This window comes from Symphalangus syndactylus, chromosome 8 (genome assembly GCF_028878055.3).
Source record: "Symphalangus syndactylus isolate Jambi chromosome 8, NHGRI_mSymSyn1-v2.1_pri, whole genome shotgun sequence".
Lineage (NCBI taxonomy): Eukaryota > Metazoa > Chordata > Mammalia > Primates > Hylobatidae > Symphalangus > Symphalangus syndactylus.
In genome coordinates, this window is record NC_072430.2 from 137304114 (window position 1) to 137316169 (window position 12056).

The window sequence follows — 12056 nt, forward strand, 5'->3', positions numbered from 1 at the left end:
TTTTTTCCCTTCTTTAACTGGCTGGGTTAGGGGGTACCCCTGAGGTGTGACAGGGATGCTGCTGGTCACCTACTGACCTGGCACAGTGAGTGGATGCGGTCTGGATCTGCCCCAGACCTGAGGGTTCAAAGGAAACAGCTCTGGGGAAGGGACCTGTGAGGAGAGCTTTCCCTCATGTTTCCAGTTCATGAAACCTATCCATAAACTGTCGTCTCCACTCTGGATGTGAGAAAGCCAAGCCTTGGGGATGGCGAGAGTCCCTGAGGTTACCTGGGTGGGCGCTGGCTGGGGGTGGTGCTCTGTCTTTTCTTTTATTTTTTTTTAAATATATTTTGTTTTATTATTTTATTAGTTATTTATTTATTCGAGACACAGTTTCACTCTGTCACCCAGGCTGGAGTGCAGTGGCACGATCTCGGCTCACTGCAACCTCCACCCCTCAGATTTAAGCAATTCTCGTGCCTCAGCCTCCTGAGTAGCTGGGATTACAGTTGTGTACCACCACGTCTAGCTAATTTTGGTATTTTTAGTAGAGATGGGGTTTCACCATATTGGTCACGCTGGTCTCAAACTCCGGAACTTAGGTGATCCACTCGACTCAGCCTCCCAAAGTGCTGAGATTACAGATGTGAGCCACCACGCCCAGCCAGCCCTCCATCTTTTCACAGCTGCCTGTCTGGGTCCCAGACAGCACTGGCCTGGTGGGGCTGCCTGTTCTGTTTGCCTCGTGGAGCAATGAGGTGGGGCCTTCTGTGAAGGAAATGCTTTAAGGATAGCAGGGCACAGAGCAACCAGTATGTCAGTCCCTCTCTCCACATGCCTCTCATCCGCAGCCCTGAAGTCTGCTGCTTCGATCTTTTCCACCCCTGTGTCACCATCCCCTTGACCTCCAACCTATTCTTGGGGGGCCTGGCCTCCTCCAAGGGGCCTGTCTTCTTTCAAGTCAATGTTCAGGTTCTGATAATACACAGCAAACTGAATCTCTGCCGGCCTCTAGTGAGAGAGTTTGAAGCTGCAGGTGGGCATGACCGTTGGTCTCTCCATGGGCATCTTGCTGTGTCTCTTGCTTTGTATTTGACAATATCCACGGTGGCGTTAGGACCCTGAAGGGAGCAATAGGAAGAGGGTGTCTTACAAGGCATTTTGGGGATGCGGTGGTTGAGACTGTCACCCGCATGAAACACACTTCCCTCTGGGGTTTGAGAGCCTTGGCAGTAATGATACTCAAGTGAGGATTTGGAAGGCCTGTAGAAGTTGCTTAACCTATCACTCTACTTTAAGTAGTGTTCTTTTCCCTTTTGAGAAGGCTTTTTTTTTTTTTTTTTGAGACAGAGTCTCGCTTTGTAGCCCAGGCTGGAGTGCAATGGTACGACCTCGGCTCACTGCAACCTCCACCTCCTGAGTTCAAGCGATTCTCCTGCTTCAGGCTCCTGAGTAGCTGGGATTATAGGCATGCGCCACCACGCCCGGCTAATCTTTGTATTTTTAGTAGAGACGGGGTTTCACCATGTTGATCAGGCTGGTCTCGAACTCCTGACCTCGTGATCCACCCGCCTTGGCCTCCCAAAGTGCTGGGATTACAGGCGTGAGCCACCGCGCCTGGCAAGAAGGCATCTTTTAGGGATGAGGGTTATGAGAAAAGACCTGGAAACCTGAAATTTTCCTGTGGGTGCACACATTTTAGGTAGCATCTGAAAACCTGGAGAGAGCCTCTTTCGATGATGGCTTGGAACATATCAGTTTATATTCTTTCCATATGGAAAAATAAATCATGAAACTTAGATAGCAATTGTTTAAAGAAGAGAACTAAAAAAGCCACAAAATTGCCTTGGGAGAGGACAGGAAGATGGGGGCACTGCCATTTAAGTTTGGCCAATTTATAGCTGGGCATGGTGGCTCATGCCTGTAATCCCAACACTTTGGGAGGCCTGAGGCTAGGAGTTCAAGACCAGCTTGGTCAACATGACAAAACCCCATTTCTACTAAAAATACAAAAATTAGGCCAGGTGTGGTGCCACGCTCCTGTAATCCCAGCTACTTGGGAGGCTGAGGCGGGAGGATCACTTGAACCCGGGAGGCAGAGGTTGCAGTGAGCCGAGATCAAGCCATTGCACTCCAGCCTGAGCAACAAAGTGAGACTCCATCTCACAAAAAAAAAGTTTGGCCAATTTATTTATTTAAAAGTTTGTTCTTTGGAAGCCTGAAGATTAATTAATTCAGGTCACATTTTGAATCTGGAGGAGGAGGGTGGATTATTCAACAAATGATGCAAGGATTACTAACCAACCATTTGGAAGAAAATAAGGTTAATGATTAACCTCACATGATAAATAAAAATAAATTTCAGAGATTAAATATTTACATGGTTAAAAAAAAAAGAAGCCATAAAAGTTGTAGACAAAACGTAGGTGGTTGTTTATATAACCTTGGTGCTGAGGAAGGTTTTTCTAAGCATAGCACTATATGTAAAATTTTTGAAAGTTGAAAATTAGCATAAATATACTTAAAAGGCAGGTGACAGAGCTAAAGTATTTGAAACATACCAGGTTCTATGAAGATCTTTAGCAAATGGTAAGAAAGGCAAACAATCTAATGCAAAAATGAGACAAACAAGAAAAATACAAGTTGTTAAAAAAACCATTGGAAATATTAAATTATTTAGTTTTTAAAAAATAGTATATACAGGTTTATTTGATTTTTCTTTCATCACTGTAAACTAGGATGCTGCTAATTTTTTACTTTCATAGATAATGTTTAAACCATTGTAGGAATGTTTCTGAAGGATAAATTCCCACCAGTGGAATTAATGGTTGGAAGGCAAAAAGCATCTTATTTTCAGTAAACATTTCCAAAGTGCCCATCAAGGCCAGGCACAGTGCCTCATACCTGTAATTTCAGCACTTTAGGAGGCTGAGGCAGGAGGATCACTTGAGACCAGGAGTTTGAGACCAGCCTGGGCAAATTAAAAAAAAAAAAAAAAAATTAGCCAGGTGTGGTGGCACACGCCTGTGGTCCCAGCTACTCAGGAATCGGAGGCCATAGGACCACCTGAGCCCAGGAGGTCAAGGTTGCAATCAGCTATGAACGCACTACACCACTCCAGAGCGAGACTCTGTCTCAAGAAAATAAATAAATAGGCGGGGTGCAGTGGCTCACACCTGTAATCCCAGCACTTTGGGAGGCTGAGGCGGGCAGATCACCTGAGGTCAGAAGTTTGAGACCAGCCTGACCAACATGGAGAAACCCCATCTCTACTAAAATACAAAAAAATTAGCCAGGCATGGTGGCGCATCCCTGTAATCCCAGCTACTCGAGAGGCTGAGGCAGGAGAATCGCTTGAACCTGGGAGGCAGAGGTTGTGGTGAGCTGAGATCGCGCCATTGCACTCCAGCCTGGGCAACAAGAGTGAAACTCCATCTCAAAAAATTAAATAAATAAAAAAGAAAATAAATAAAAGTTTGAGGGCGGGGGGCAGTGGCTCACACCTGTAATACCAGCACTTTGGGAGGCCGAGGTGGACAGATCACTTGAGGTCAGGAGTTTGAGACCAGCCTGGCCAACATGGCGAAACCCCGTCCCTACTAAAAATATAAAAATTAGCTGCGCGTGGTGGCACATGCCTGTAATCCCAACTACTCGGGAGGCTGAGACATGAGAATCGCGTGAGCCCAGAGGCAGAGGTTGCAGTGAGCCGAGATCACGCCATTGCACTCCAGCCTGGGCGACAGAGTGAGACTCTAACTCAAAAAACAAACAAAAAAGTTTGAATCTGTTTACACTCTGAAATAAATATGAGGGTGCCCATTTCCCTATATCCTTGGGAAAAATGGGCGTGTTTTCATTTTTGACAATCTGACGCGGGAAAAACATAATTTGCCACATGCACACATAAACATCTTTCTTAAGTGATTGGCAGAGTGACTTCGGCTTGGGCCAGAGGGCTGGTTGTGAATCTCTCAGTGAGACTGACTCCTGACTCTGGTTCCCTGCTTTTTTTCCCCTATAGTTCCTGCTCATTTTCCACAAGGCCGCGGCAGGGGAGCTGCAGGAGGACAGTGGGCTGATGGCGCTGGCAAAGCTCTCCGAGATTGATGTGGCCCTGGAGGGCGTCAAAGGTGCCAAGAACTTCTTTGAAGCCAAGGTAGGTGCTTCGTTCCTTCTTTGAGGAGCAACCACTCCCAGCCTTCACCCTGCCCACCAGACTGCGGCTGTCATTTCCATCTTAACAGAACACACCTGCAGAAACAGACCAGGAGGGTCCTCCAAGTCCCCTGCCAACCAGCACAGTGTGTGCCAGTCCACCTGAGTTCAGACTCTGCCTCCTCCATCTCCCTACCCTGTCCACTCTGAGCCTCAGTGTCTTCATCTGTATGATGGAGGAGTGACAACAGAACTGGCTGAATGATTCAATGAGTTCATGTACATGAAGCATTTAGGAAGTGCCTGGCTCACTGTGAGCCCTTTGTAGGTGGTATGGGCTGCTGGGACTCTTGTGGAGTTTTGTTTTAGTTTATTCTGGAAGCTTGCCCAGAGACAGAGTGCCTTGGTGACACATCCTGGCCTGCCCAGTCCCCTAAGCAGGACTCTAAATTCTTACTTCTCTTTGAGGCTGCTTGGAGACAGATTTCATCATCTCTCTGTCATGCTGAAAGCCCACTGCTCTCATCTGACAGTGTCAGGGACAAGCCAACCACTCATTGTGCCTTAAATACTGGCACCATGTGTCCAATCCTGAAAGTGGTTTGGCCCTTCCTTCCTGACTTAGCATTGATTCAGCTCATGTCCAGCAAAGCTGGGCACTGCATTGAGCTCTAAGATACAACTTTCTAAAGGCGAAGTGAACATAACTGTTGCCCTTCCCAGGGCACACACATAGTCCAGTGAAGAAAGCAAGCTCCACAATGACACAGAGAGGGTAGAGAGGAGGGAAGGGCTATTTTGCAGGGATGGGTCTTCTCCATCCATTGAGTATATCACATGCAGATGTCTTATGATGCCTTGGGAGAGGTGCTAGGGTTGAGAGCCGGAGCTTAGCAGGACAGTTTTCAGTCCACTGCTCCAGTGCAAGGTGATACGTGTTCTAGTTGAAGTAGGTTTGAGTGTCTGGGAATGTCTTATCTGGGCATTCAAGACCTGTTATAATCTGGCTCTGATCCCAGCTTCAGCCTCATCCACCCACTTCAAATGCTGCCACGCCTTTCCCAACTGGATCTGCTGTTCCCTCTGCCTGAATGCCCTACCCAAATGCCTCTGCCTAGAAAACTCAGCTTCTTCATCCAGACCCACATTGAAGAGTTCCCTCCTCTGGGCTGCTTTCCCTGACTGTCCATCCTCTTCTGCGTGCCTCTAGTGCACGTGGAAGTGGTGTTATAATTTATCTTTTCAAGGCACCCTTAGATGCTTTTGGTAAAAATATAAATTAACCCAGCTTTTTATTTTATTTTATTTTATTTTTTGAGATGGAGTCTCGCTCTGCTGCCCAGGCTGGAGTGCAGTGGCAGGATCTTGGCTCACTGCAACTTTGACCCAACTTTTTGTAAAGCAGTTTGAAACTAACTATTCACATTTTATGTATTTCCCTTCCAGAATTCTACCTCTTAAGACTTCTTCTTTTTTTTTTTTTTTTTGAGACTGAGTCTCACTCTGTCGCCCAGGCTGCAGTACAGTGGCACGATCTCGGCTCACTGCCACCTCCGCCTCCCAGGTTCAAGCGATTCTCCTGCCTCAGCCTCCTGAGTAGCTGGGCCTACAGGCACCCACCACTACGCCCAGCTAATTTTTGTATTTTTAGTAGAGACGGGGTTTCACGATATTGGCCAGGCTGGTCTCAAACTCCTGACCTCGTGATCTGCCTGCCTCCGCCTCCCAAAATGCTGGGATAACAGGCGTGAGCCACCACACCTATGCAAATGCACATACATGTATGGACAAGGATTTTCATACAATATTGTTAGTGATAGACAAAAATTAGAACAAACCAAAACTTCCATTATCAGGGAAGTGAGTTCATTGTGATATACCCACACATTTGCACACTCTGCAGCTGTCAAAAAATGAGATGCAGCTGCGTGTCTGTGTGGACAGATGTCCAGAATAAATGAAGCAAGACAATATGCTGGAAACCTAATTTTGTAAACGTGAAATCCAACCTGGATCACTAAATGCCAAAGTATTAGTAATAGTTTTGTCTGAGGGACTTATTTTATATTTTTGTAATGTTTTACAATGAGGGTGCATTATTTTTATAACTGGAGAAAAGATGAAAAGAATGACAATAAAAATTCTTGCAGCTCGTTATGTTTATAGGTCTGCCTCCTCACCCAGACTCAAAGGCAGAGTAGGTGTGATATCTTTGTAATTACAGTGCTTGGTATATAATGGCCCTCAATAAACATTTGCGTGGATGACAAATGGAGGGCATCGTGGCTGGATTTGGGAGAGGGCCATAAAGGAGCCACCATTTGTGACAGATGTTCTGAGATGAATGGGGATTCACCTTGTAATCAAGGAAGGGAGGGCGTTGTGATCGTGGGAACAGCAAGTGGAAGGCTCCAAGGCATAGAGGGTGAGGCGTGTTTGGAGGCTGGAGAGGCGTCGCAGTGTGAGGATACAGGATGTGTGAGGGAGTAGGGCTGGTGACATGGCGGGAGGTGAAAGCCAAGATGCAAATATGGTGACCCCAACCCCAGCCTGGCCAACATGGTAAAACCCGTCTCCACTAAAAATACAAAAATTAGCTGGGCGCGGTGGCGCACACCTGTAATCCCAGCTACTTGGAAAGCTGAGGCAGGAGAAGTGCTTGAACCCAGGAGGCGGAGGCTGCAGCGAGCCGAGATCGTGCCACTGCACTGCAGCCCGGGTGACAGAGCACGACTCCACCTCAAAAAAAAAAAAAAAAGAGAGAGAGGGAAGGAAGGAAGGAAGGGAGGGAGGGAGGGAGGGAGGGAGAAAGAAGAAAGAAAGAGAGAGAGAGAGAAAAAGAAAGAAAGAAAGAAAAGAAAGGAAAGAAAGAAAGAAAGAAAGAAAGAAAGAAAGAAAGAAAGAAAGAAGGAAAGAAAGAGAAAGAAAGAGAATATGGTGATCAGGAAACTGGGCCAGCACTTGCCACCCCTTGGCACACCATGGCACATGTGGTCTATGACTGAGATAGGATGGCTCCCGGCTACACTAGACGCTATCGGACAGAGAGCTCCAGCCTCCCTAAGGCTGAGAGGAGCTCCTCTCTGGGTACCTGGTTGGGAAGGTCAGGCCTTCTCCAGACTGCTGAGTGTTAGAACCACCTGCACACCAGCTTCCCAGGCCCACCCACATCCACCTGGGATTTCTCCAAGGTGGGTTTCAGGAAACGTGTAGTTGATGGAGCTGTGACATGATTCCAACGCACAGCCACAGGTGCAGGGGAGCCCTCGAGTGTTTGAGCAGGGCCTTGACGTGATCGGGGTGGGCACTACCAGGATACACTTGCCTGGGGACAGTTTAGACTAAGGGAAGTTTTCACAGATGTCCTGAGAAGAATTGTGGGTCCAATAAGGGTACGGACAACCAGACTAGGGAAGAGGAGGAGACAAACTGAGAATTCTCTAGGAGTCTCAGTGTTCATCATCACTCCATTGGAGGAAGGAGATAAGTGCCATGAGGTTTGTAAGGAGGGGAGTTGATGACATTTTTCATCAAGACCAGCCTCCCAGGCAGAGTACAGTGGCTCACATCTGTAATCGCAGCACTTTGGGAGGGTGAGGTGGGAGGATTACTTGAGGTCAGGAGTTTGAGACCAGCCTGGCCAACATGGTGAAACCCCATCTCTACTAAAAATGCAAAAATTAGGCCGGGCGCGGTGGCTCACGCTTGTAATCCCAGCACTTTGGGAGGCCGAGGCGGGCGGATCACGAGGTCAGGAGATCAAGACCACGGTGAAACCCTGTCTCTACTAAAAAAAAATACAAAAAAAATTAGCCGGGCGTGGTGGCGGGCGCCTGTAGTCCCAGCTACTTGGAGAGGCTGAGGCAGGAGAATAGCGTGAACCCGGGAGGCGGAGCTTGCAGTGAGCCGAGATTGCGCCACTGCACTCCAGCCTGGGCGACAGAGCGAGACTCCGTCTCAAAAAAAAAAAAAAAAAAAAATGCAAAAATTAGCCGGGCATAATGGCATGTGCCTGTAGTCCCAGCTACTTGGGAGGCTGAGGCATGAGAATCGCTTGAGCCCGGGGGCAGAGGTTGCAGTGAGCCGAGTTCATGCCGTTGCCCTCCAGCCTGGGCGACAGAGCAAGACCGTGTCTCAAAGAAAGAAAGAAAAAAAAAGCCTGGCCTCCCCCTATTCCCAGAATGGCTGTGGTTTGAGGAGGAAAAGTTATGAACTGGGTTTGGTGTCAAGTGTGAGGTGACTTCAGGCATGGGAAAGGCGTGCCCCTTCATTTGAAGGCCATCGTGTTGGTTGCAAATAGTTTCTGATCACATCCTGTTTGACCGAACCTGGTGACTCCTGGCTGTGTGGGAGATCAGGGAATGTCTTTTTTCCTGGGATCTGTCTGCCTGGCTGTAATTATGCCACTAGGGAAGATGAGGATCCTATGTGTTGAGGGTCATGGAGTAATTTCTTCCACACATGTCCAATTCTGAACCTGCCATTGGAAAACGCTGGAATATCATTATCTCAACTGGGCGCTCCTGGAGCCAGGGGTGGAGTCAGTCTCCCTTAGGCCCCTGGGCCATGTGTCAGGCCTCATAGCAAGAAATAAGGCAGGAAATGGGTGCTTCTGGGCACCTCACAACATAGACCACAGGAGCTAACTTCACAAGATACAAGTTGAAACCAAGGATTAGAGATTGACCTATGGTAGAACAGACTGGTGCCAGGACTGTGGGGGAAGGCTGGCATTTAGGCCTTTGGAGAAGAAGAAGATGTAATCAGAGGTATAAGGAAACCCTGGGGAAATGCTATTTTGGAGGACAGGAGCAGTTTTTAGAAGAGATTAGGCTGGGTGCAGTGGCTCACATCTGGACACTTTGGGAAAATGAGGCAGGAGAACTGCTCAAGCCTGGGAGTTCAAGGTTGCAGTGAGTTATGATCATGCCACTGGACCACAGCCCGGGCAACAGAGCAAGACCCTGTCTCTAAAACAAAACAAAACAAAAAGCAGGCAATAAAAGAGAGTTTTTAGTCCCTGCCTCTAGGGATTATAATTCCGTAAAAGTGACCTGGTGCTGTGGCTCACACCTGCAATCCCAGCACATTGGGAGGCCAAGGTGGGAGGATTGCTTAAGCCCAGGAGTTTGAGACCAGCCTGGGCAACATGGCAAGACCCCATCTCTACACACACAAACACACACACACACACACACACACACACCTTTCTATATAAGCATAACTCTTGCTGTTAATATTATTACAGTTACCTGTCTTCAGAAATGGACCCTGTGAAATGCAGGGGGAATTTAGAAAATGGACACTGATTTTTCATTGAAATGGGAGCATCCAGGCCTGGTGCAGTGGTTCATGCGTATAATCCCAGCACTTTGGGAGGCTGAGGTGGGAGGATTGCTTAAGGCCAGGAGTTTGAGACTAGCCTGGGCAACATAGTGAGACCCTGTCATTACAAAAACAAACAAAAATATTAGCTGGGTGTGGTGGTGCATGCCTGTAGTCCCAGCTACTCAGGAGGCTGAATTGGGAGGAACACTTGAGCCTGGGAGATTGAGGCTGCAGTGAGCCATGACTGCACCACTGCACCACTGCACTCCAGTCTGGGTGGCAGAGTAAGACTTTGTCTCAAAAAAAAAAGACGTTTAGAAAGTTGAGAATTCTGCTCTAACTCCCTCAAGACAGTTAAATGTTGGGAAATGTAAGGATTACTTCTTCCCTTGTCCTCCAATGTTATAAAAAGAATGCAAACATATTGAAAAAGATAATATCATGTCATTATCTGAAGCCATTGGTTCTGAGAAAGTCAGATAAAAATGACACATTAGAAAAAAGAATTATATCAATGAATGTAGCTCTAAGAATCTTAAAACTTCAGGGGCCAGGAGCAGTGGCTTATGCCTATAATCCCAGAAGTTTGGGAGGCCAAGGTGGGCACCTCACTTGAGTTTAGGAGTTTGAGACCAGCCTGGTCAACATGGTGAAACCCTGTCTCACTAAAAAACCAAAAATTAGCTGGGCGTGGTGGCGTGTGCCTGTAATCCCAGTTACTCGGGAGGCTGAGGCAGGAGAATCACTTGAACCCGGGAAGTGGAGCTGAGATCACGCCATTGAGCTCCAGCCTGGGTGACGAGTGAGACTCCATCTCAAAAGAAAAAAAAAAAGAATCTTAAAACTTCAAAAAATGGAATGCAGTGATTACATTTAAGGAGATAGATGTAAAAACTGTAAGAATAATTTGAAAATGTTGCTATCATAGGTTATCAAGAAAAAAGTCATTTAAATTAAATGTCTCAAAGGTATTTGGTAAAGTTTAATACCCATTCATAATAAAACATTTTAAAATAAGAAAACAATGCTTCTTTAGCACGATAAAAGAATATTGGCCGGGCACGGTGGCTCATGCCTGTAATCCTAGCACTTTGGGAGGCCGAAGTGGGCGGATTACCTGAGGTGGGGAGTTCGAGACCAGCCTGACCAAAATGGAGAAACCTCGTCTCTACTAAAAAACAAAATTAGCTGGGCGTGGTGGTGCATACCTGTAATCCCAGCTACTCGGGAGACTGAGGCAGGAGAATTGCTTGAACTTGGGAGGCGGAGGTTGCAGTGAGCTGAGATCACACCATTGCACTCTAGCCTGGGCAAAGAGAGCCAAACTCTGCCTCAAAAAAAAAAAAAAAAAAAGAAAAAGAAAGAATATTTACTTTCCTCATAAATATCAAGGCATTCTATAAAGCAGTCATATTAAATAACGCAGTATGGGTGCAGGAATAAACAAATCAGTCACTGGCACAAGATAGAGAATAGAAACATCTCTTTCATGTGGGAACTTAGGATATGAAGAAGATTGGGAGAATAATGGGCTAGCAATAAAAGGTGCTGAGACAATTAGCTATGCACTTAGGAAGATAAAGTCAAGTCCCTACTTTATACTCTTCACTAAAATAAGTGCACTTAGATCCTTTTGTGGTTCATAATGTGATGACTAGGTTTTCATGTCCATGTGTGAAGTGCGCCTACCTCCAATCTTGTTAAGATGTCAGCACATTTGCCTTCTGACAGGAAAGAAAAAAAAAAGTGAAATAAATGAGCTTATTTTTGTGGCTTAAGGGGCCAAATGAGAACACAAAACCATAAAGGTATTCAAAGGAAATTCAGGAAAATGGGTTTAGAACCTCGGGGGTTTAGAAAACCTTCTTAAACATGACATAAAATGCAAATGGCAGAACGGAAATGGTTGATCAATTTGATTACATCAAAATTTTAAATATGTATATCGTCCCAAATGCCTTAAAGTTAAAAGATGAGCAAAAAACTGGGATAAAGTAACTAAAGTATGTATAACCAGAGACTAATACCTAGTATTTATGAGGAAAGTAAATATTCTTTTATCTTTTTTTTAACCTTATGTAAATAAATGCAAATTGGGGCTGAGCTCAGTGGTACCTGCCCATAATCCCAGTGCTTTAAGAGGCTGAGGTGGGAGAATTGCTTGAGCCCAGGAGTTTGAGACCAGCCTGGGCAACATAAAGCAACCCCATCCCTACAAAAAATTAAAAAAATTAGCCTATAGGTGGCATGCCCCTATAGGCCTAGCTGCTCAGGATGCTGAGGTAGGAGGATCGCTTGAGCTCGGGAGTTCAAGGCTGCAGTGAACTATGATTGTGCCACTGCACTTCAACCTCAACCTGGGGGATGAAGCAAGACGTTTCTAAAAAAAAAAAAAAAAAAAAAAAAAGGAACTGCAAATTTAAAAATAATATAATAACTGAATAGAAACGTGGACAAAGGGTATAAATGGGCAATTTACAAAAGAGGAAATAAAAGAAGGTGCCAATTTTTTGGCTATCTGATTGGCAAAAAGTAAAAACATTAATGATAACCTTGGCAAGGTTGTGGGGAAATGACAGCTTCCAGTT

At 46.0% G+C, this 12056-nt stretch overlaps 1 protein-coding gene and 1 non-coding gene across 3 annotated transcripts in view; both read left to right on the forward strand.

Annotated features, from left to right (window-relative positions):
- The window catches only part of EFHD1 (EF-hand domain family member D1), a 50441-nt gene that overhangs the window by 35491 nt on the left and 2894 nt on the right, over nt 1–12056 (forward strand). For both annotated transcript variants that reach the window (XM_055291006.2, XM_055291008.2), the window contains exon 3: nt 4007–4141. In XM_055291006.2, the coding sequence (XP_055146981.1) occupies nt 4007–4141 (135 nt within the window). The remainder of the gene's footprint in view (nt 1–4006; nt 4142–12056) is intronic.
- LOC129489080 (small nucleolar RNA U13) lies at nt 11096–11198 on the forward strand. Its single transcript, XR_008659893.1, has one exon. It is a non-coding gene; the product is annotated as a small nucleolar RNA U13 (small nucleolar RNA).